The 22,079-nt window shown below is 43.4% G+C and overlaps 6 protein-coding genes across 10 annotated transcripts; 2 read left to right on the top strand and 4 right to left on the bottom strand.

Moving 5' to 3' along the window:
- Positions 1-273: 273 nt before the first annotated feature.
- LOC6494281 (invertebrate-type lysozyme 3) lies at positions 274-2,700 on the bottom strand. Its single transcript, XM_001960574.4, has 3 exons — positions 2,492-2,700; positions 682-852; positions 274-618 (listed from the first exon to the last, which is right to left on the bottom strand). The coding sequence occupies exons 1-3, from the start codon at positions 2,571-2,573 to the stop codon at positions 386-388; spliced, it is 486 nt and encodes a 161-aa protein (XP_001960610.1). The 5' UTR covers positions 2,574-2,700; the 3' UTR covers positions 274-385.
- Positions 2,701-3,062: 362 nt separating this feature from the next.
- On the bottom strand, positions 3,063-3,981 carry LOC6494280 (probable elongation factor 1-beta). The gene is made up of 2 exons (XM_001960575.4): positions 3,803-3,981; positions 3,063-3,703 (listed from the first exon to the last, which is right to left on the bottom strand). Exons 1-2 carry the CDS (start codon positions 3,880-3,882, stop codon positions 3,115-3,117), a joined length of 669 nt encoding a protein of 222 aa, XP_001960611.1. The 5' UTR covers positions 3,883-3,981; the 3' UTR covers positions 3,063-3,114.
- Positions 3,982-4,201: 220 nt separating this feature from the next.
- LOC6496285 (far upstream element-binding protein 3) lies at positions 4,202-9,451 on the top strand. 4 transcript variants are annotated; one of them, XR_004309895.2, is made up of 8 exons: positions 4,202-4,357; positions 4,437-4,642; positions 4,722-5,852; positions 5,913-6,071; positions 6,134-6,609; positions 6,665-6,941; positions 6,997-7,509; positions 7,804-9,451. XR_004309895.2 is itself a non-coding variant. In XM_032450773.2 (7 exons), the coding sequence occupies exons 2-7, from the start codon at positions 4,565-4,567 to the stop codon at positions 7,372-7,374; spliced, it is 2,499 nt and encodes an 832-aa protein (XP_032306664.1). In that variant the 5' UTR covers positions 4,202-4,357; positions 4,437-4,564; the 3' UTR covers positions 7,375-7,598. The 4 variants fall into 4 exon arrangements, 1 of the variants encoding a protein (XP_032306664.1); XR_004309896.2 differs by having other exon boundaries at positions 7,854-9,451; XR_004309897.2 differs by having other exon boundaries at positions 7,928-9,451.
- A 1,424-nt stretch (positions 9,452-10,875) lies between these two features.
- On the bottom strand, positions 10,876-15,843 carry LOC6494279 (protein DEK). Of its 2 annotated transcripts, XM_014907221.3 has the most exons (11): positions 15,734-15,843; positions 15,192-15,405; positions 13,924-14,375; positions 13,438-13,861; positions 13,275-13,375; positions 13,043-13,216; positions 12,795-12,980; positions 12,655-12,739; positions 12,469-12,593; positions 12,258-12,410; positions 10,876-12,199 (listed from the first exon to the last, which is right to left on the bottom strand). In XM_014907221.3, the coding sequence occupies exons 1-11, from the start codon at positions 15,734-15,736 to the stop codon at positions 12,185-12,187; spliced, it is 1,932 nt and encodes a 643-aa protein (XP_014762707.1). In that variant the 5' UTR covers positions 15,737-15,843; the 3' UTR covers positions 10,876-12,184. The 2 variants fall into 2 exon arrangements, with proteins under 2 accessions (XP_014762707.1, XP_001960613.1); XM_001960577.4 differs by lacking the exon at positions 15,734-15,843 and having other exon boundaries at positions 15,192-15,586.
- Positions 15,844-16,029: 186 nt separating this feature from the next.
- LOC6496286 (flap endonuclease 1) lies at positions 16,030-17,484 on the top strand. Its single transcript, XM_001960578.4, has 2 exons — positions 16,030-16,248; positions 16,310-17,484. Exons 1-2 carry the CDS (start codon positions 16,167-16,169, stop codon positions 17,392-17,394), a joined length of 1,167 nt encoding a protein of 388 aa, XP_001960614.1. The 5' UTR covers positions 16,030-16,166; the 3' UTR covers positions 17,395-17,484.
- LOC6494278 (integrator complex subunit 8) lies at positions 17,397-21,423 on the bottom strand. The gene is made up of 8 exons (XM_001960579.4): positions 21,365-21,423; positions 20,848-21,227; positions 20,369-20,779; positions 20,191-20,308; positions 19,214-20,136; positions 18,306-19,155; positions 17,778-18,240; positions 17,397-17,713 (listed from the first exon to the last, which is right to left on the bottom strand). The coding sequence occupies exons 2-8, from the start codon at positions 20,957-20,959 to the stop codon at positions 17,594-17,596; spliced, it is 2,997 nt and encodes a 998-aa protein (XP_001960615.1). The 5' UTR covers positions 20,960-21,227; positions 21,365-21,423; the 3' UTR covers positions 17,397-17,593.
- Between the last annotated feature and the right edge of the window lie 656 nt (positions 21,424-22,079).

The raw sequence follows: 22,079 nt of genomic DNA on the forward strand, positions 1-22,079 counted from the left end.
TCTTTGTCAATAATCATCCGATTCTTAAGCGGAATACCTTAAACGATTTGTACTTCGATTCTCTTTCAATCTGCACCAAAACCTAAAAGCAAAATATTTTTTAGACTTTTTGTCAAAATTTGTGGGGAGGTCCCCTTCGAAAATGCATGGGATCCCAATATGACCCCACTATCCTCCATATCTTCGACAATTTTACTCCATTTTCTGAGGGGTATACCCTGAAAGAATCGTAGGTCGATTGATTTCCAATCTTGAAGAATTTGAAGTTTTATATTTTTTTTATAATATCATTTTATTTTCAATCTCGATTGTGCAATCGAAGTCAAATGCATTGCCATAAATTATTAAATTTTAGATTAAATTTAGGGGTTACATAGCAAGATTATTAACCAGAAGTGCGAACATCAATAGGCTGGAACTGATTGAGGCAGTTGGTCAATTGAGTTTGGTAATGGTAGCCCAGCTCGCCCTTGCATCCGTATCCGCCCAGTTTGTGGATGGCGGCATAATCGTAACAGTCGATGGAGTTGTCTCCATTGCAATCCTGCCCGAACTTGGTCATGTAATTCTGGATCGTGTTGGCTGCACAATACGGATCGTTTACACAGTTGGCATAAGCTGAACGGCGAATGAGGGGCGATTAAAATCAATAAATCTGTTTTATGGAAGTGCCTGACTTACCGTCCTCCGACTGGGGACTCTCGTTGCCCAAGGTCAGCTTTCCTCCGTCAGACCAGTAGGCCCATGTGATGCGAAACAGGCCACAGACGCCGGCACCGCAATACCGGGTCTGATTGCATCCACTGATGGCCTCGCAGATACATCCTAGGCACACATCAGTCACCGGCTTATCTGTTCGGGGGGAGAGATCAATTTAATCATTCCATATAGATTATAAAAGTCCACTTTATAAAAAGCAAAGTCGTTGTATCGTCGAATTCAATATTTTAATGTGTCTATATTCATTTTAAAGAGCAGTCACAAAACTGGAATTGTGTCACACATATTTTACAGACCATGTCATCGCTTTATTCAGAGCATTCGGTAATATTTTGGTATTTTAGAGATCGTTATTTTCATTCTAAAAAGTCATAGAAGTAAGGTAATTCATTCTTCAGAATTTCACATGGAGTTAGCCATTAAACTATCTAAAAATAGTTATTAATTATGAAATAAATTGGATAAACTAGTAGCTACTCTGCCGAATGTACGCCCATGAACCTGAGAAAATCTTTCCGCTGAATCTGTCGGCCGCAGTCTCCATATAATTTTTTTATCGAACTAGTTTTGCAACTTTCAATGGCAACATTGAGGCATCTCCGCAGATCGAACCCAGCGACCGCCCGTAGGCGAGGATGAGTCAATAAAATTCACGTTATCATACCTTGTTCTTGTAATTAAATATTTTTTAACGAGTTTTGAAAATTCGCGGGGCCATGAAGTTGGCTAGCTAAAAAAAAGTTCTCCATCATTTTAGCTCACCCACACGCATTATATTCTTAAAGTTTCTGGGTTCGGTGACCTATGTTAAATAATCTTGAAAGGCTCCAAAATCAGGTCAAGATTTAAGATGGCTCGATTCGCCAGAGTCTAGAACCTAATCGAAAAATAAGCAAAAATCCAAATCAAAGCTTGTTGATATTTGCTGAAATTTTAATTAAACAAACATGCTGGTTTTTATTGGGATTTTCCTTGCCCGGAGATAACCCACACGCAGTCAGAGATAATGCTTAGTGACAAACGTCATCGCTTGGAATTGTCACGAAGGTGGGAATTTCAATTCAGCTCTATTTGCCAAACAATAGAGCCACGAACTGCACTTCGAAGTTGGGGAAATTTTCTTTAAGCTACATCCTTTTCGATAATAAATTGATAATTGATAGCTAATTACCCCCATTGAGTATTTTATTAATTAAAAGGAAATCCTATGAGCTCATTACAAATTGCACAAAAGTACTTACTTCGATTGATTGATAGCTAATTTTGAAATGTTTAATGTTGAAAAAGTTTCCGCGTAATGTAATGGGATATACAAATCGGAAGTAATTTCAATGGCATTATTGTGTTATTGAAAAAAACCGGCAAAAAGCATTCAACGGCCCGTGTTCGAAATGATAGATTCGCTAATAATCTGCGATACAAAATCGATCCAAAATCCCTCAACACTAATGGATGTTTGTCAACTTCTCGGTGCTTGTTATATGCAAATGCGGATCCATAAGACAGATCTTTGTATATGGGAAATCCATCTAAGAACGAAACATGTCTTGTCGCAGAACAAAAGAAGCAAATACCAAACAAATATCTACACAATTGCTAATTAATGTTAATGAATGCACGAATCCAATGGAGCAGACGAGCATGTATTTGTAGTTCGCTTTAAAAGCAAATCTACACCAAATGCGTAACAAATTTCGTATCGTAACAATAACAAGAACGGAAACGTTCCTCCCTATATAGATTATATATATTTCGATTTATTTTGACTCACCCTGGGCTTGAATGAGAGCAGCAAATCCCAGGCACAATAAAGCGCCAATGGCCAGAGTGCAGCACAGCTTGTTGGCAGCCATTTCTATTAATACTTTGTTTGTCGAAAATTATTTGTTTCAATTGCAATTGCAGGCACCTGCACACTTTATTTTTACACTATATTTGATGCGAATTGTTCGGTTGAAGATGATCAACTGGAACTGACAGACACGGGGCTTGACTTTTTGTTATCAAAAGCTCGCCATAAAGCTCAAAAACGAAAGACTCAGACTGAGAACTTCGGAGAGCAGTAGATTGCAATTTATGACATACGAGAGAAACTAGTTTAGCGACTTCAAAAGTATACGTTAAGGGGCGTGTATATATCAAATATATTCCGATAAACTGATCAGAGCTCGCGTAAGCTCATAAACAAAAGACTTAGGCTACGAACTTGGGAGACCTACATGATACAACAGAATATTTTAATTTCTTTTAAAAGCATAAGTTAAGGGGAATGGGATAAAAATATTATACCAAAATATTTCCTCCTTTTAATTTCAAGCTCCGTATTAAAAACTTCTTATATATAATTTATACTCTGCTTGATTGAATTTATTCAAAATATAAGAATCTCAAGGTTTAGATCTTGTTGAAGGCAGCAATGTCGACGGACTGAACAAAGTCCTCGAACTCCTCAATCTTCTCCTGCAGCAGATCAATGGACACCTTGTCATCCTCGATGACGCACATGATCTGCAACTTGTTGATGCCGTAGCCAACGGGCACCAATTTGGAAGCTCCCCACAGAAGACCGTCCATCTCGATAGTGCGGACGTTGTTCTCCATCTCCTTCATGTCAGTCTCATCGTCCCAGGGCTTGACATCGAGAAGCACAGAGGACTTGGCAATAAGGGCGGGCTTCTTGGACTTCTTGGCGGCGTAGGCGGCCACGCGCTCCTGCTTGATGCGCTCGGCCTCGGCATCCTCCTCGTCGTCAGATCCAAACAGATCGACATCATCATCATCATCGGCAGCTGGCTTGGCCGGAGCGGCCACGGTTGGCTTGCCACCGGCCAGCTGGGGCAGAGGAGCTCCAGTCCATGCGGAGCGCTCCGCAGCCTCGAAGGAGGCGATGTGACGGTACCAACGGGCAACGTTCACATAGTCTCCAGCCGGGGCCTTGCCCAGAGCATCGAACACAGACAGATCGGCCTTGCTTGGGGTGTACCTGGAATACAGTTAAAAAAGTTTTAGTTAGAAAGTTATTAATCAGAATGCCGACGTGGTGGGGCTGGACATAACCTCACTTCACATGCCGCGTGCTTACCCGCTGATGTAGCTGTTGTCGGCCAGGAAGTTGTTCAACTCCTTGAGTCCTTGGGGGGTCTTGACGTCACCGAAAGCCATTTTATATACGTTTATTTTGTGTTAATTAACGATAAACGGTCGTAGCGCCGTGCTCTGGTTGATGATTGTGGGAAGAAGAAGGAATTTTCCCAGGCTGGCAACATCCCCCAACAAATTTTTTGATCCGGCAACGTCTTTTTCTTGATATCGATGATATTTAAAAAGGAATTATCTGATGATGAACAAGCAAAAGATGAAAAGACTTATTATATTAGACTTATTGAAGAAAAACTTGTTAGAAAATTTCATAAAACCATGCAAAACAAATTCAAAATATTCAAATTTTTGAAACAAAAAGACAACCCTATAAAATGTAGTGCTTAAAAACACCCAACGGCAAGCGAAAATTTTCGCAGCTCCAGGTTTTCAGTGTTAGAAAGTAAATAAAAAAAATTGACGCTGAAAAAATCACCGCAGGCCGCTAAAAAAATTAAATAAAACGTGTTAAAATCGCGTAAAAAAGTCAGTTTAATACGTAAGCATTAACCCCAACTGACCAGAAAGTCGATAGGAATAATAAAAATCATTGAAATATATGTACAATCCTTTGGCAGCGGCTTTTCAAAATCTCGCCCCCTTTGGTTATTGAATTTTCAACTCGTGGAGGGAGAATATCGTGTTCGAAGCTTGTTGTAAAACAAATATAACAAATCTGAGAACTAAAGGATTGTGAAACACTAAGATGAGTGACTTCCAGACGCAGCAGGCCAGCATCAACCAATCCCAAGCGTTGGCCCAGGCGATAGAGCGTGCCAAGCAGGTAATAGGCGGTGCTGCCCTATGAAGAAGAAGAATAACCAATCAGCCATGTGTGTGTATGCTTTTAAATCCCCTTTCAGATTGCAGCCAAGATCCAGCCGAATCAGTCCGTAGGACAAGTCGGACCATCGCCTCCATTTGGTGGACCCGGATCGGGAGGTGGTGGCGGAGGCGGTGGTTCCGGCTTTAAGCGCCACAATGATGACGGGGACAGCGGTCCTGATTGCAAACGCTCCTTTGGCAGTCCGGATTACGGCCAAGGCAACAACTCAAATATGAGCAGTGGTAGTGGAGGTGGTGGGGGTGGTGGTGGCGGTGGATCCGGTGGCGCCAGTATGACCCAGGCGATGGCTCAGGCGGCGGCGGTGGCAGCGAGATTGGCAGCTTCCGCTGGCACCTCTTGTGAGGAGCAAATTCGCGTCCCGGAGTCGGCTGCTAATGGGTTCTGTGGCCGGGGAGCCAACGACACCATTACCCACATCCAAGCGGAATCCGGTGCCAAGCTGCAGATGATGCAGGACCAGGAGCGTGTGATCATGCTGCGCGGTCAGAGAGACACCGTGACCAAGGCTCGGGAAATGATCCAACAGATGGCCAATAGAGCTGGCGGTGGCCAGGTGGAGGTGTTGCTTACCATCAACATGCCACCCCCTGGACCCAGTGGTTATCCGCCGTACCAGGAAATCATGATTCCAGGCGCAAAAGTGGGTCTGGTCATAGGCAAGGGTGGTGACACCATCAAACAGCTCCAGGAGAAGACCGGCGCCAAAATGATAATTATCCAGGAGGGTCCCAATCAGGAAGTGATCAAGCCGCTCCGGATCTCCGGTGATCCTCAGAAGATAGAGCATGCCAAGCAAATGGTTCTGGACCTGATTGCGCAAAAGGATGCCCAGGCCCAGCAGCAGGGTGGACGAGGTGCTGGTGGAGGAGGCGGTGCCGGCGGCCCTGGACTGGGCTACAACAACTTTAACAACGGAAACGGCGGCGGCGAAAGCGTCGAGGTCTTTGTACCGAAAATAGCTGTGGGCGTTGTTATCGGAAAGGGCGGCGACATGATCCGGAAAATACAGACGGAGTGCGGCTGCAAGTTGCAATTCATTCAGGGAAAGAACGACGAGATGGGAGATCGAAGATGTGTGATTCAGGGCACTCGGCAGCAGGTCGAGGATGCCAAGCGAACAATTGACGGTCTTATTGAGAATGTGATGGTATGATATCTCTTTAATGTCCTTGACATGGAAGTTGTTACAATTAGTGGACTTTTTCAGCAACGCAATGGCATGAACCGGAATGGAAACGGAGGAGGTGGTGGTGCCCAGGGAGGAGGCGATACTGGAAACTCCAACTACGGCTATGGTTATGGCGTAAATCACGCCCAAGGTGGTCGGGAGGAAATTACCTTCCTGGTCCCAGCTTCCAAGTGTGGTGTAAGTTTCCACTCCCCCTGGAGTTTATGTTTGTTTCAGAAAATAATGTGTTTTTTCTAAAGATTGTCATTGGACGCGGAGGAGAAACCATTAAGCTAATTAACCAGCAGTCTGGAGCCCACACCGAAATGGATCGGAATGCCAGCAACCCTCCCAATGAGAAGCTTTTCAAGTCCAAGGGCACAACCGATCAAGTGGAGGCCGCCCGTCAAATGATCTCCGAAAAGATAAACATGGAATTGACCGTCATTTCGCGGAAACCAATCGGCGGCAGCAGTGGTCCCAACAACGCACACCACAATCAACAGCAGGGCGGCTACGGTGGTCCCAATCCGATGCAGGGCGGAGATCCGAACGCTGCCGGTGCCTACCAACAGCAGCAGCAGCAGCCTTGGGGTCCCTATGGCCAGCAAGGATGGGATCCATCCGGTCAGCAGCAGCAACAGCAAATGGCCATGGCAGCCAATCAGGGTGGAGCGGCTGCTGCAGGAGGAGCTGGTGGTCAGGACTACTCGCAACAGTGGATAGAGTACTACAAGTATGACAGATGCCACCAAGGAGAGGAACATTTTTTTAAAACAACTCTCTTTCAGGCAAATGGGCTGCCACCGAGAAGCTGAGATGATTGAACAGCAGATGAAAGCGAAACAGGCGGGCGGTGTTTCAGGGCCAGCCCAACAACAGCAACAGCAGCCCCAGCAACAACAACAACAGCAACAGCAGCAGCCTCAACAACAACAACAGCAGCAACAACAACAAGGCGGAAATGCCGCTGGCGGAGCCGACTACAGTGCCCAATGGGCGGAATACTACAGAAGCGTTGGCAAAATCGAGGAGGCAGAGGCCATTGAGAAGACGCTGAAGAACAAAGTAACTGAGATGAGAGTACTCCGGCCAAAACAAAGCTAATCCATTTTATTTAAAGCAACCACAAAACGGAGCACCGGGTGGTGGCCAGACCAACACTCCAAATCCCGGCCAGGGAGGCCCCAATCCCGGTCAGCAACAACCCAACCCAGCTGCGGCAGCTGCTGCAGCAGCGGCGGCGGCGGCAGCGGCTGGCGGTTATGGCCAAGGCATGACGCCCAGCCAATACGCACAGTACTCGCAGTATTACGCAGCAGCGGCTGCAGCTGGTGGGCAACCGTCGCAGGGGGCACCGCAGCCGGGTGGCGGACAAGGTGGTCCACCGGCTGGCTACCCAGGCGGCTATCCTGGCGGTGGATATGGCGGGTATCCTGGCCAACAGCAGCAGCAGCAGCAGCAACAACAGCCGAAATCGCACAAAAACGATAAACACTGAGATCCCACGAAAGAAATTAGGACGAGAGGGGGAGGAGCAACGGAAGCAACGGGAAGGAAATGCATGTGGGAGTGGAAGAAGAAGCCGAAGTGGACGATGCTGCGTCCAAGTTGCGATGCGGGTGCCTTGATTGGGGTGAGTCCTTCAACCAGAAGTCAATATAGGGGTGTGTTTTTGTACAAATCAATTTTAATATTCAATTGAAATGCCACTTTTTTGCTTTACGTATCGTATCTTTGCTGTATCAACCTGTATCCCATTACCGCTTTAAAATGCAAACCTTTATTTTAGAGATTATCGATTATCTCCATAATACCTTGCTCCATACAATTGACAATTTGACAAACAAAACCATCCAAAATCTAGCCCTTTTCTGATGACGTGATATCCTAACGAAATCTTGTTTACCATGCGTACAACTCTTTGCAGTGATCTATTGTTCTACTATGTCCTATGTCTTTTATCCCCCAAAAAAATAGCTTAACAGTTCAAACACAACAAAAACAAGGCAAAAGCAAATGTTTTAAATGCAATATAAAAAAAATATTAATAGCACCTAATGAGAATGCTTCATGAACGGATAAAAAGAACAGCACACGGAAGACGATGCGCGGAGACGGAGGCCAAAGTCAAAATTCCCAGGAGCAGAAGGACGACGATCGAATCAATCAACAGCCATTGAAGTGGAAGCAAGAGCAGAATCAATGTCGCACTATTGCATAATTGTAAATTATATAAATCACTCTGTCTATTTGGATATTGCGTATAATTTTTGCCCACATAGCCTGTAAGAAATTTTCCCTGAGATCCTAAGTCTATTACTATACTATAATCTATTCTAACAAATTAATAGAGAAATAATGTTCTGCAGTTCATTATCATACTTCCCCATTTTTTACACACAACACAACATAACACACACACACTCCGAGATTAGATAATTGAATCCGTTTTGGGTGTTTTGTTCTCCGATCTGACATACATCTGCATACATATTTCGCATATTTATTTTATTTTTTACCGTCAATTTAGGAAAAATCTACCTGAACCGCAGTGACAAGACAACATTTGCGAGAGTTCTTAATTGCAATAATCTAAATACTATAACTATATATACTATATACTATAGTAGCAAACATACATAGATGATTATGATATAAATTTTTAATAAATCAACAATCGAGTCTCTCTCGTAATTAGCTTAGCTTAGTTATAATGCCAAAACAAAAAAACCAATTGAACAACATGATCAACGATATCGACTCTGGTCTGGTAAGATTTTTTAACTTGAAAATTGTATAAAAACGAATGTAAAATTTTTGATTCTGCTGCAATATTTCGGCGTGTCCCCATTTAATTAATCTGACATATTCAAATTAATATTTTCACCTTTCAGTGGAGGCAGTATATAATTACGTTTTTATTAGCAAATAAGGAGAGAGCCGACACTTATTTTCTCATATCTGACTAAGTCTGGACATTTAGGAAATTTTATTAGCAATTTTATTACCATTATGCAAACATATATAAGTATGTACTTTCAGAGGCGGCTCGTCAGACCAGTTCTTAAAAGAATACGAATACCAATACCGAAAGCAAAACCCCAAAACTAAATCACACTTTAACAAAAGAAACATGAACAAATTGAAACAAGATATTGTCAAGCTTGGTAAGATCGTGTGTTGTTATTACTGTCTACTGTCTATATAAAACTATTGATACTGAAAATCCAACAATGAATATACTTACTCAAATGAATGTAGGTCTACCATTATATATATATTTATATAAAAGTAACTTTGGTATAATCTAAACTAAGTTTTACGTCTCCCCGAAACAAAAAAAATATCTGATTGTTGCTACAGCAGATAACCCATATTGTAACCGTTTGGCCGTTTGGAAGGGCTGGCCCAGATCGGAGCTCTCCACAGTTCCAGATCCTGGTCCGCCCCAAGTTCGGCTTAGCATTGAATAAACATTTAATATAATATATACCGTATAATATATATTGATCAGATATTGCTAGCATATAGCACTTTAGTGCTTTGCGTCATATTGCGTTTCTATTTAATCCATATTTATTTTCTACTGTTGTCTATATTTGAAAAACGTTTTTCGAGCGTATTTTCAGAGGCTCTGGATGAGATCTGGGGGATCGGGATTTCACTTTCCGTCGCTTTAGTCGATTGATTGCCACATTCGGTATGCCTTTAATTATAATATTGGAGTCATATTTATCAAACTGCACATTTATAATACAGATGATCGATTATCCTGAATATTCTATATACTTTTTATATTTGTGATATATCTATATATTCCCTAGCAACTGCAACGATATTCGATTTCCAGAACAGTGCTCCCTTTGAATCTATTTGAATCAGTGCTGTATTTTTGTAAAATGTCGTTTCAAGGTATCATTTTTCTTGCTATTTAAGCGGTTTAACATTGCCTCCCATATATATGTTATATTTATATATTGTTTCCTTGTACTATTTATTGACTAATAACTCCTATTATGAATAAGCATGGCACTGACATGGGTTTAGGCAACTATCCAATATGAAAGTGGAAAGTTAACTTTGTTCATAACATACTTGTGGCAGTTGGAGAGTCAGTCCGAAAATATTTGGTTATGGGAAGTCGTTCTCTTTTAATTCCAGCAACTGTTCCCGAGATGCCCCCAGAAGTGGTAAGTAGGAGCACCCATCTATAATCAAAACTGGTAGAGTTAGTTCAACATCTAGTTTCGTTGAGTATATTTCCTTTGGGTCCAATGTCAAGCCGTTAATTTTGCAATCAAATGATATTTTTGAAATTGAAATTGAATACATACATTTATTTCATTTAAATTAAGAGCTTTGATCTATTTGCAGGACCCATAGAGTGAAAGATTATATTCACCCATTTTATTATCCATTATTTTGTGCAGTAATTTTCTAAAAAATGTTTTGAAAATCTTGTTTTTTTTCTTGAAAATTTATAGTGTAACCCTGATGGCTTATATATTTTTAGAACTTTTAACTAAATCATAACTGACTATCTGTATGTTACAGCCTCATGTTTGCGCCGTATCCTTCAATATCCACCCAGTCAGTGATCGACATTTGACATTTGAGTGATTTTTTGACTATAGTTTTAAAAAAAATTAGTCTTATTTCGATTACTACATTTTAAATGTCATATTTATTAAAGTTTTCGAAATAAATTAAACCCCAGAACAAAAGGAATTATATATTTATTTCTTTGACTTACCTCCGAGAAAGGGTTATCCCCAAAAATGTATATATTTTTTTTAATTTTTGTGTTTACTGTCACAGAATTTAGAATCCATTTTATGAAGAACTCATATATTTCAGCAATATATCCTATATACTATATAGCGTCGGATCCGCTCTCCTTTCCTGTTGCATATCAGATATTTTTGGAATTGCATCTGGTCTCGGTTCGTCACCCAAAGTTTCCTTGTCCCTACAACCATAAATAACTTGAACGTGTTGCTTAATTTGTAGCATTTTTATTGTGGATACACTGCAATTATTTTTTGTTTATCCCTTTAGTAATTTGCAGCGGAATATACCAAGTGAAAACAGAACGTAATGCACAGAAAGACAATATAGCTTAGTGCCAAATTTTGGTCTAAACTATGTTAGTTCATTGAGTGATTTTTGGGGAAATTCAACATACATCGAGTTACTGGTATTATTTACGGGTCTACTACAAGAAAACTTACATTGAGATGCGGCATTTAAGATTCTAACTGATTTTTGTTCTTTTCTGTTGCTGTTTTGATATCCAGATGTTTTTACTTTCTTTAAAATTAACATACATCTATTTTACTTGTTTATATCTAATATTTATAATATTTAACTCTCATTTTTTCATTCAATTTTCAATCTTCTGTTGATTTAACTCACACTTGGATGTGAGCGTGTCTCTAGTTGCGTTTTATATTTTGCCGAGAAACCTTCCTATCCTCAGTTACTAAGGCCCGAGCACTCAAGTTAAATAGGGTTCTGGGGGTGTGGGTGTGGGTGTGGGAGGTGGGAGTGTTATAGAAATAGGTTGAAAATTATTATCTGGAGTATCTGACTGGGTGCTTCCATCGATCATCACTTAAACCACTAGCTCCAAGTGTGTGACTTAACCATGCCCACAATTTAATTCATTTTTTACATTGCCAAAATCGTTTTGCAATTGTTTAAATTTAAAAAGATATCCATTTTCGTGTTTTTGTACTGCTGCCAGTGTGTGAATTTCGATATATATTTGTAACCTTTCCAAACGTTAATTTTGCTTTGTTTTTATTATTTTTTTTTGTGCTTAAATTTAATTACATAATTCCTTTCGTGAACGTCAAATGAAAATGCACCACTAGCTTTGTTTTTTTCGGATTTTTACAATTTTTTTTCTCATTTTGCATAAATTACACACGATTTGCTGAAGATCAGGGAGTACTTTTAACTTTCAAAAAATAGACATTCATGCGTGCATGTGTACTGGTTGGTTGGTTGGTCAAACAAAACTTTTTTTTTTTATATATACAAAGAATATATATTAGAATGGGTAGTAGTCTACTGCCGCCGCTGACATTTGGTGTAGGTAACTGCAGGTAGCTTTTGGGGATAGGAGCGAAAATCATATACTTATAGGACATCTACAAGAGCTGCTGCTTTCAAAGTTTATCGAACGATGTTCTGTGTTAGCGACCTTCAAAAAGCGGCAAACCACTTTCATTTTGTTTTATTTAGCTTGTCTACCGGACATGGACCCTTCCCCGGCCTCAAACCGCCTCCTTCCCATGGTTGTTTTATGTTGCAATTAACTGAAAAGAAATCGGAGATGAAATATATATCGATTCGAGTGATTATTTAGAGCCTTACCGCTTTGACTGTGGCCTTAATAAAGTCTTTCTTTTCTGTTAGATCAAAGTCTGGATATTTCGCGTACACTTGTTTGCATACTGTTTTCATGGTGATCTCTTCGAGATTGGCTTTATCCAGGATTTCTTTTACATAGCCGCGTATTTGCTCGTCCTGTCAAAGGATTATTCTTTAAGGTTTTGCTATAAAAGTGTTAGATTATAATTCTCACCGTGGGGAATGCCAGTTTGCCCTTTTTGGTTAGTGGCTCGTCCTCATCGGATTCATCTTTGTCATCGACATCATCATCCTCCTCCTCAGACGAATCTTTCTTTGATTTCTTGGGTCGACCATCGGCTATAAATAAGAAGAAAGATTAAGATCTCACTGTATATTAAATATTTAAGCTTATCCTAACCTTTTCCAGCTGGTTTAGACTTGTTATTAGGTTTGTTTTTTTTCGCAGGCGTTGTGGGTTTCTTACTCTTCTTGGGGCGTTCATCCTGGAATATAAAATAGTTGTAGTTCAAAGATCTTTATTTTTTGTACCTCCTCTACCTCGCTTTGATCGCTGCCGAAATCGGACAGATCCTCCTCGTCTTCATCTTCAGAAATATCATCCTCTTCGCTATCGGAGTCCTTACGCCTTCGCGATGCCGCTCCCCGCCCTCGGCCCCTTCTTCCAGCTGCTGAGGCTGCTGGCCGTCCCCTTTTGCCCGCCGGTCCTCGCTTGCGCTTCGGTACCTGTGGATTATTCAAGAGTATTATTAACTAAAATAGATAGGGGGTTTGGTAAGAAATCTTACATCACTATCGGCATCCGACAGCTCGGATTCTTCGTCCTCTTCTGAATCGGAGTTTCTCCGACGACTCTTGCGCGCCGGACGACCGCGACTTCCGCGTCCGGAAACTTTACGTCCAGCTCCACCACCGCCTCCTCCGCGACCAGCATCAGAATCCGAATTGCCCGAGGGATTGTACTACAGGTGGAGAGAACAAAATTAGTGAAGGATTAGTTGATAGAGGAAGGTAACCTACATCGGACCCAGATTCGGAGTCATCATTGCGTCTTCTCTTGGGCACCGCTACTTTGTTCTCGCTTTCTCCAGAACTGGAGAAATCCACATACGCAGACATTTCTAAAAAAAGAATGAAAGGCATTACATTTTTTGAAAAATATTAGCAAAATATGAGAACCTACTTTTTCCTGCCGTGGCTCGTTTAGGACGTCCACTGGAATTGCGTGCAGAGCCTCTGCCAGAGGCGCCACCCGACTTGCTCTTGCGCTTCTTTTCTTCCTCACTGGGTGGATCCTCATCATCATCGTCATCGTCGACGTCCTCATCCTCTGGATCCTCTTCGTCATCCTCGTCGCCCTGCTCTAAGCACAGCGACTCATCGGGTTCCATTAGGAATTTGAGCACTCGCAGAACAACCTCATTCTTGCTGCCCTTGCGATCCAAGGTGAGGATCTCACAGATATTCCGCAAGCCCTTGTTGTCCAGTTTTTTGATTGCATCCAGTTTCTTATTGTATTCCGCAGAGTCCTTGGCATACTCGAAGCCGGCGAAAGAACGCAGGTTCTTTTTAACGACATTGTTCTTACCCTGAGCGCCAAAACAAATCTAAAAGCAAACAATTATTAGAAGGCTGGAGGGTATCTCTGGAGTGGATCTTCCAAGCTTACCGCGTGCAGAGCTTGCAGGCCGTCCACTCTGGTCTTGTTGATGTTCTCATTGATTCGATCGATCTCCGCCAGAGCCACTACGTTCTCATCGTCCTCGGCTACCTCGTTGTTCTTGTCCAGGCCATCGTTCTCATCCTCCTCGTCATCCTCTGCATCTTCATCCTCATCCTCGTCGTCCTTCTCCACCTTGCCGTTCTTCGCCTTTACCTCTGGCTTCTTGGCCTTATCCGCTCCCGACTTGGCCTTGCCATCGGCATCCTTTTTCTTCTCGTCCTTTTCTGTTTTGGTTTTCTTTTCGCTTTCGGCATCGCTGGCCTTGTCATCCTCTTCTTCGTTGTCGGGATCATCGCCGTCTTCACTATTTTCATCATCCTCTTCGTCTTTATCCTTCTTTGCATCCTTTTTGTTATTGGTAGCCTTCTTTTCCGTTGGTGACTTTTCTTTTTTATTAGCTTAGAATGGAATAAGTAAAAAATTAATAGTTGCTGGGCGAAATATTTGATTTTGAATTCTTAAAAGTAATAAAATATCTTCAAGCTTGGGAAGTCCAGTGCCAGGTTTAGGAGCGAAAGGAACATGAGAATTGAAGGTTTGATGTTCCTTGGCATTTACTATGCAAAAACCCACTGGAAGGGTTCAGCATGAACAATAGCCAAGGGTAAGTGGGATATAAAGATAGGAGAAAATATAGTAATTTCATGATTTTCGGAAATAATTTTCTAAACATTTCCCGAAGCGGGAATCGAACCACATGCCGGAGATTATAAACAGAGCGTCGCGCTAGCAGACTGCGCCACGAAGGTGTTCTCGGACTCAGTGGAAAATGTCCAATTAGAACCCAAGACACACACACACACATGCAAGTCAAGAGCTCCCCAAAGAGAGGCCCCAAATAGTTTGGTCTAGGGTTGCCAAGTACACGTTTAAAGCGTTTAGAAACAGTAAATAAATAAAATATACAAACAAAAAATATAACGGTGTAAATATTTAAACTATTGTTTTTAAACTTAAAATTAAATTGTAAAGCCTTTTTAAAACAAACATTTTTACAATTACAACAAAAATAGTTTAGTTTAACTATAAAGATTACATAATATTTATAATTTCACATTTTAAAAAACTATTCCTATTTCTTAAAAGACTGTTGACAACACTGTTTCTGAAACGCGCGCAAATTTCATTTTATGATTTTTGTTTTTCTCTCTCGTTCTTTACCAACACACACCCACAACCGAGCTTTTGATGGTGTGCGGGAGGCTTTTATTTACCTGCATCCGATTCGGGAGCTGGAGCTGCCGCTGCGTCTCCTTTGGTTGCCTCGTCGACGTCACCAGCGGCTGCGGTGGGGGGTTTCACTGCATCGGTTTCCCCCTTTTCGGATTTCGCCTCCTTCCCTGCGGCTGCATTTTCTAGTGCCTTCGGGTCGCTTTCCTTATCGGCGGCTTTTTCGGTGGCTGCCTTTTCTGCCGTTTTTTTAGCATCCTGCGGGTGGCGGGTGGACATGGAAATATACGAAATCACAACTGTATTACACTTGACAAATTTTTGGCGGCGATTTGAGTTTGTGCGTTTTGCGTTGCGTTTTATTCGGCAAAGAGCTTCTGTATGCGTGTCCGTCGAGCGCAGCCTCTGCGGCACAACGACGCCATGTTTATACACAGAAAAAGAGCGGGGAGAGAATCCACTCGGCGGTCGGAAGATTGTTGCGCTTTTTTGTACACAAAACACGCTTCCGTTTCTGCCGTTTTCACATCCTGCCAACGCGGCGAACTTCTTCGCGATTTTTGAGACACTTTTCTGATTTACATACCATATTTCTAATGGTTTTTCTGTTTTTTCTTCAGCCGACACACATTCAATGGTCACTTGCTTGTGTATGCGTGTCCGATATATGGGTATCGATAGACGTGGAAAATGCAGCATTGTTTATCCAAGGCACAAACCAGAAAGCAAAATAAAAATAAGCAGATTATGGGAATCCCATAAATTAGTTTTTTCGTGTTTTAAAACTATTTAGAATCAAATTTTCTTTTTAAATATCTGTAATATACATTTTTGAAAAGACAACTTACAACTTATCATTTTTATTTAATCGATAACCGTCGATAACTGTTTCTGCTGACATGTGGCAACGCTAAATGCCAAAAAAGCGCGCGGCGTGTTTTGGCAAACAAAACATAACATTTAAAGGCTACTTAGCGAACTTATTAATTGTTTAATTCGTCCAAAGAACAGCAGCTGCCATGGGAATTTTGGGCTTATCGAAGCTCATTGCCGATTTGGCTCCACAGGCCATTCGCGAAAGTGAAATCAAAAACTTCTTTGGTAAGAAACTTAACCGCTTATGAAATTTCTTTTCCTAATTAAAATTGTCCATTAATTTAAGGTCGCAAGGTGGCTATTGATGCCAGTATGTGTCTGTACCAGTTCCTGATCGCTGTGCGATCCGAAGGGGCGCAACTGGCCACCGTAAACGGAGATCCCACATCCCACTTGATGGGAATGTTCTACCGGACGATCCGGCTCCTGGATAATGGAATCAAGCCCGTGTATGTTTTTGATGGAAAGCCACCAGATCTAAAGTCCGGCGAGCTGGCCAAGCGTGCTGAACGGCGGGAGGAAGCGGAAAAGGCCCTGAAAGCAGCCACAGAAGCTGGCGACGATGCTGAGATTGAAAAGTTCAACCGGCGATTGGTGCGCGTGACCAAAGAACACGCCCGCGAGGCCAAGGAGCTGCTGAAGCTTATGGGCGTTCCATATGTGGAGGCTCCTTGCGAGGCAGAGGCGCAGTGTGCGGCTTTGGTAAAGGCGGGAAAAGTGTATGCCACTGCCACCGAGGATATGGACGCCCTCACGTTTGGATCCACAAAACTCCTGCGATATCTAACCTACAGCGAGGCGCGCAAGATGCCCGTTAAGGAGTTCAGCTACGAGAAGCTTCTCGACGGTCTTGGCGTCAACAATCGGGAGTTCATTGATCTCTGCATCCTGCTTGGCTGCGATTACTGCGAGAGCATCAAAGGCATCGGCCCAAAGCGAGCCATCGAACTGATCAACAACTACAGGGATATTGAAACGATTCTCGATAACCTGGACACTAGCAAGTATACTGTGCCGGAAAACTGGAACTACAAGATAGCCAGGGAACTGTTTATTGAACCGGAGGTGGCCAATGCCGATGCCATCGAGCTCAAGTGGACGGAGCCCGACGAGGAGGGGCTGGTGAAGTTCCTCTGCGGTGACAGGCAGTTCAATGAGGATCGAGTACGCAGCGGCGCGAAGAAACTTCTGAAATCGAAGCAGTCTCAGACCCAGGTGCGTTTAGATAGCTTCTTCAAAACACTCCCCAGTACTCCCAGCGCCACCAACGCCGCCAAAAGAAAGGCCGAAGAGGCCAAGAAGAGCGCCAATAACAAAAAGGCCAAGACCAGTGGAGGCGGCGGCGGCGGCCGTGGCAGGAGGCCAAAATAAGGTTTTCTGAAAAAACGTACAACTTTTTAATATTAACCTATTGCAAATTAAAAGCCTATTTCTACATTAAAATTACATCTTTGAGCTTAAGACTAATTGGTCTGCTTGTGGGCGTGGGTGAGGTTGGGATGTTGGATTATGGATTTGGATTTTAGATCTTGCATTGGAGTTTCTGTGTAATGGGGGAGGGGGGCTGCGACTACAGCAAATACTGCTTGGCCAAGGCGCGCAAGAATCTTGATTTTCGCACCATGGCGCTCTCTCGTTTGATTTCCTCGTTGTTGTTCGCATTCAGCTCTAAGGTTCCCATCATAGAGATCTGAAAGCGATAAAGTTTGGATTAATTTGTTACTTAAAGATATATGTTTAGCTATAGCTCGTACCGCTTCCAGTTTTCGACTATGTTCGCCCCTTTTCGCATGCAGATTGACGATGAACTCCAGCAGCGTCGTATCCCAAATGCAGCTGTAATAGGCATCCATGGCGTCCGTAAAATTCGAAGACTTCTCGCTGAGATTCTTGAAAACGATGCCGTAGTCGATCTCGTCGAGAAACTGGCACAACACTGTGGCCTGCATGTGACAGCCCAGATTGGCAGCACACCGGATCATCTTCCGGATAACGTAGTCGTCTGCCACATTCCGCTGCAGGGGCATGGTGCAGTAATCTGTACCGGTGACCAGAGCATTTACATAGCACCTCATGGCCGACTCATTGTTCCCGATGGCCAGGTCCAGATCGCCCTTCATCTTCAGCCATGAAATCGTCTGCGGGTAGTGGGTTAACGCCTCGGAGAGTAGCCACTGGAGCGTTTCGCAAACGCTTCTCAAGCTGTAGTTGATGGGACTGCAAAACGAAGAAAAACACATTAGTTAGATACTCCTGTAATGGGGTAATGATCTCTCGCTTACTTATTAATGCTGGTGGGCCAGAGCTGCATGTACTCGCAGCTCAGATCGTGGTTGGGGTCGTCCTTCAGGATGTTGTGTATTTTTCCAATCATGGAGATGGATAGACCAAAGATACTTTGATGCCGGATACGCTGAAGGAAGGCCTGCAGGGAGCTGGTTCCGCCCACACCAGAGGAAGCTCGTTTCGGGACGCTCAGGAACATGCTAAGCATGAGATCCCAGGCATCGCGGCACACTTTCTTGGGCCCCTTCATCTTCTCCATTTCGATGAAGGTGGCGGCAAAGGCAACGGGCAGTTCCAGAGCACCCGATCGCTTGTCCAAATACATAAGCGGCGTGAATTCTGTTAGGTTCAGCAGCATGATGGCGCAGCTCTCGAGGATGTCCTGCCGAGGAATAATAGAATCACTCAAGCACTGCTTGCATTTTCCGCCGAGCGCCTGCAGATCCAGAGGCTTCTGATGCCACTCCTCCAGGGTCTGGGTGACTTGGATGTGCAGGATTTCCCAGGTGAGCAGTTTGCACATTAGCTGAACATTGGCCCCCATCTCTTGGCGCTGCGTCTCCGACTTCAGGACACTCAGCATGGCAACCGCATCGATGTAGTTGCCTCTCATGGCCAGTTCCCGCGCCTTCCCCAATAACACATAGCTGAAATCCTGCAGGAAGCTAACTGGCATGCCCATTATCAGATTTTTTATGGGCTGGGGAACATCCCAACTGGGGTTGATGGCCCACAGGGGTCTGCCGGGCGCTGTGCCACACAGTTTCACCAGCAGAATCCGCACAGTGTTGGCGTTGGTGCAACTTATTAACTGCTGTTCCAAGGCAGCCACGTCCACTCGGGTCACTGTAAGATAAAATGAGGATTACTTTTCATATCCGTTTAAATGACTTCCTAGTCTTACTCTTGGAGTGGCACATCCAGTCGGAAAGCGAGGCTAGGGAATTCGTCGGCACCGGCGGCGCAGCTTGCAGCATCTGCTCGTCCAGATCCTGGAGTTCCTCTGCCGAGAATAGACCAATACCCCGCACCGTCTGCAACAGCTGTCGGGATTGTCCGCCTTGGTGCAGCAGGCAGTCGATGAGGAACTGCTTTAACGCTACTTGCTCTTTTAAACTACAGTGCGGCAGGATCTCCTGCAGGCCCTCCACCAACGGTGGGAGGCAGTCTAGTTCCCGGTATTTCTCAAAGTACTCCACGCTCCCGAAAATGCTCCCCCACTCGAAGATATTTCGCACCACGTTTAAGGCAGCGACCTGAAGTTGTAGATGAGCGGGTTCCTTAAGAATTCCAGAGGATATCGAGCCCTCGATGTCCAGTTCGAGTTGCCTTCGACTCACTAAGGGAATCTCACGGATTTTGTTGTCCAGTTTCAGGATGGGAACAATGTCGGCATAATTGCTTAGCAACGAGTGCTGGAACCGTTCGAGGAGCGTCTGCTGCTGGGCGCTGATACCGCAGGCTTGCAACAAGCCCTCCAGCTCCACTGGTTTAATGTGACAGAAATAAAGTGTCGTCTGCGGTGGTATGGCCTGGAGATTGGTATTGCAGGCGGCGGCTGCTTCTCTGGCCAAAACATACTGCTTGGTGAACAGGTAATATTGGGCCAACTCGTAATATAGCTGAGCCTTCAGCTCCTGCGGCGTGATCAGATGCATTAGGTCGTAGTTTTGGCCAGTTCCCAGATCGTCGCACTGCAGCGTAACGAAACTGTCGTAGTGGAAAACGTAAAACGGTTTTCCCGAACTGCACAACTGTTGCAGATACTCGATAGACGGCTGCGTGGGAGAGTCCAGAAACTGTTGCAGTTGGTCCACAGTTTGATACCTAAAATATCAACAAATCTTAGTAGATGGCATGGTTTAGGAGCAGCACTCTTACATGGTACTTGGTGGCCGTGGCGTTTTCAGCGCCTGTTCCTTGATCAGCTGCATGCGAAGCAACAGGCGGTGGTAGATTGTTAATGCGAATCTAGCTGCCCGTTCATTTCCAGAAGGAGCTGAAAGATTAATACCGATTTTGTTAGTTAGGAATAGTTTTGATTCCAAGGCAAACTCACAAGTCTTCATATCAAAATCGCTGGACAGGGGAATACTCAGGGAACGACCATAGCTAATGGTGCAGAGATCACGCAGCAGTGCCAGCTGCATTAACACGGGCAGGCTCTTCTCCAAGGCGTCCAGATCCCACCTTAACCAGGTGGCCACTTTTAGCTCGAGGATCTTCAACGCCAGCTGTTTTCTGGTCAACTGCAGGCCATTCTCTCCCTGCCGCTGGGTAATGGGAGGAACATTCAAAGCCGCCGATGCAGCCGGAGATGTGGCATTGGCTCCCCCAACCACGCCGGGTATTGGACCGGATCCAGGTCCGGATAAAGACTGCAAATCGCTACCGGGCGTGACAACGGAGGGAGTGGCAGTGTCCGGCGTCATGCTGATGAACTGCATGATGAGTTCCACCGCACTGGGCTCTGAAAAGGGAATTGACAGTCAAGAGTCAACGAGGCACAACAGAGAAGCCACAAGTGGAATTGCTTACCCGGCTGGGCGCGCTGTAAGTGCTGTGTGATCTTGTGGGGATCGAGCAGGAACTCGAACCACAGCACAGTCTCGGCGGCCAGTGGCACTGGCTTCGGTTTGAGGGGATCCATTGGCTTGGAGTCGCAGTTGGTTGGAATTTTGTGCAGTGTATTTCTTATTTACATTCAAACTGAATTTAACCAGCAATGTGTTCGGTAAGCGCAGGCATGGCTATCTAAAGGTTTCTATGCAAATCTGCCATGTCTTACAGCATAAATAAGGCTGGCAATGGATTTTTTTTACCGCATAAACGGGCTGGCAAAGTTGTTTTTGTCGTTTGTAGTGTGACCAAATTGAATATAAATTTATGGGGGTGGGTGGATCGGCCAATTTTCAGTGCTGAAAATAGGGCATAAAAATTAAATGGAAAATAAGTTAATTCAGTTAAATATTTATGTTTCAGACAGTTCCTGCATACATGCCACATGCATAGTGTGTCATAGCTTGGTTATAATATTTACGAGCCATGAGACAACCTGTTTATGAACATTTTCCAACACTAATTCTGTGAATATCGATAGTATACATAGCACAATCGATTGCTTTGTTCCTCATTGATATTGGCGGAAACGGAAGTGGGGATCAAATACGTAAATGGAATGATCTTTATTTCTTTCCTTAATTTAGTATTTTATTGTTTAATTATATATTTATATTTTAGGCTTCAATTATTTTCTTTTATTTCCCATTGCTTTTAAGTTTCATTAGGTTTGACCTTCTTATGCGACCGTTCGATTTATTAAGCCTTTTTGGATGTTATGAAATTTTAATTTATACTGCCCTTAAACAAAACAACGATCAAAGTACCTAACCGTTGCATACTGCCCAAAGTCTTGGGTTCCTGTTCATTAAAAATGTAAAACAGCTTGAAAATCTATTCCGGTAATTTATGCAAATATTTATGTTTGTTGAATTTCGATTAAGGTGCTCACTCTCTCCTGTTCTGCATGGTTTCGACGCTTACACTGCTGAAAATGAAAACAAATAAAACGGAGGCGTTACATGGTATTCATGATTTAGTTTTTGCCATGTTTCTCAGTGTACTCTAGCGCCTCTAATTTTATTATTGGCTCTTTTTAAGAGCCATCTGATCGTGAAGTTTATGAGCATTTCTCGGCTCAATAATCTGAATCTTAATAAAATATTTAACGTTCAATCAGGTGATTTTATGCAAATGATATGTTTCCAATT

The sequence above is a fragment of the Drosophila ananassae genome, chromosome 3L (assembly GCF_017639315.1).
Source record: "Drosophila ananassae strain 14024-0371.13 chromosome 3L, ASM1763931v2, whole genome shotgun sequence".
In the NCBI taxonomy this organism is placed as follows: Eukaryota; Metazoa; Arthropoda; class Insecta; order Diptera; family Drosophilidae; genus Drosophila; species Drosophila ananassae.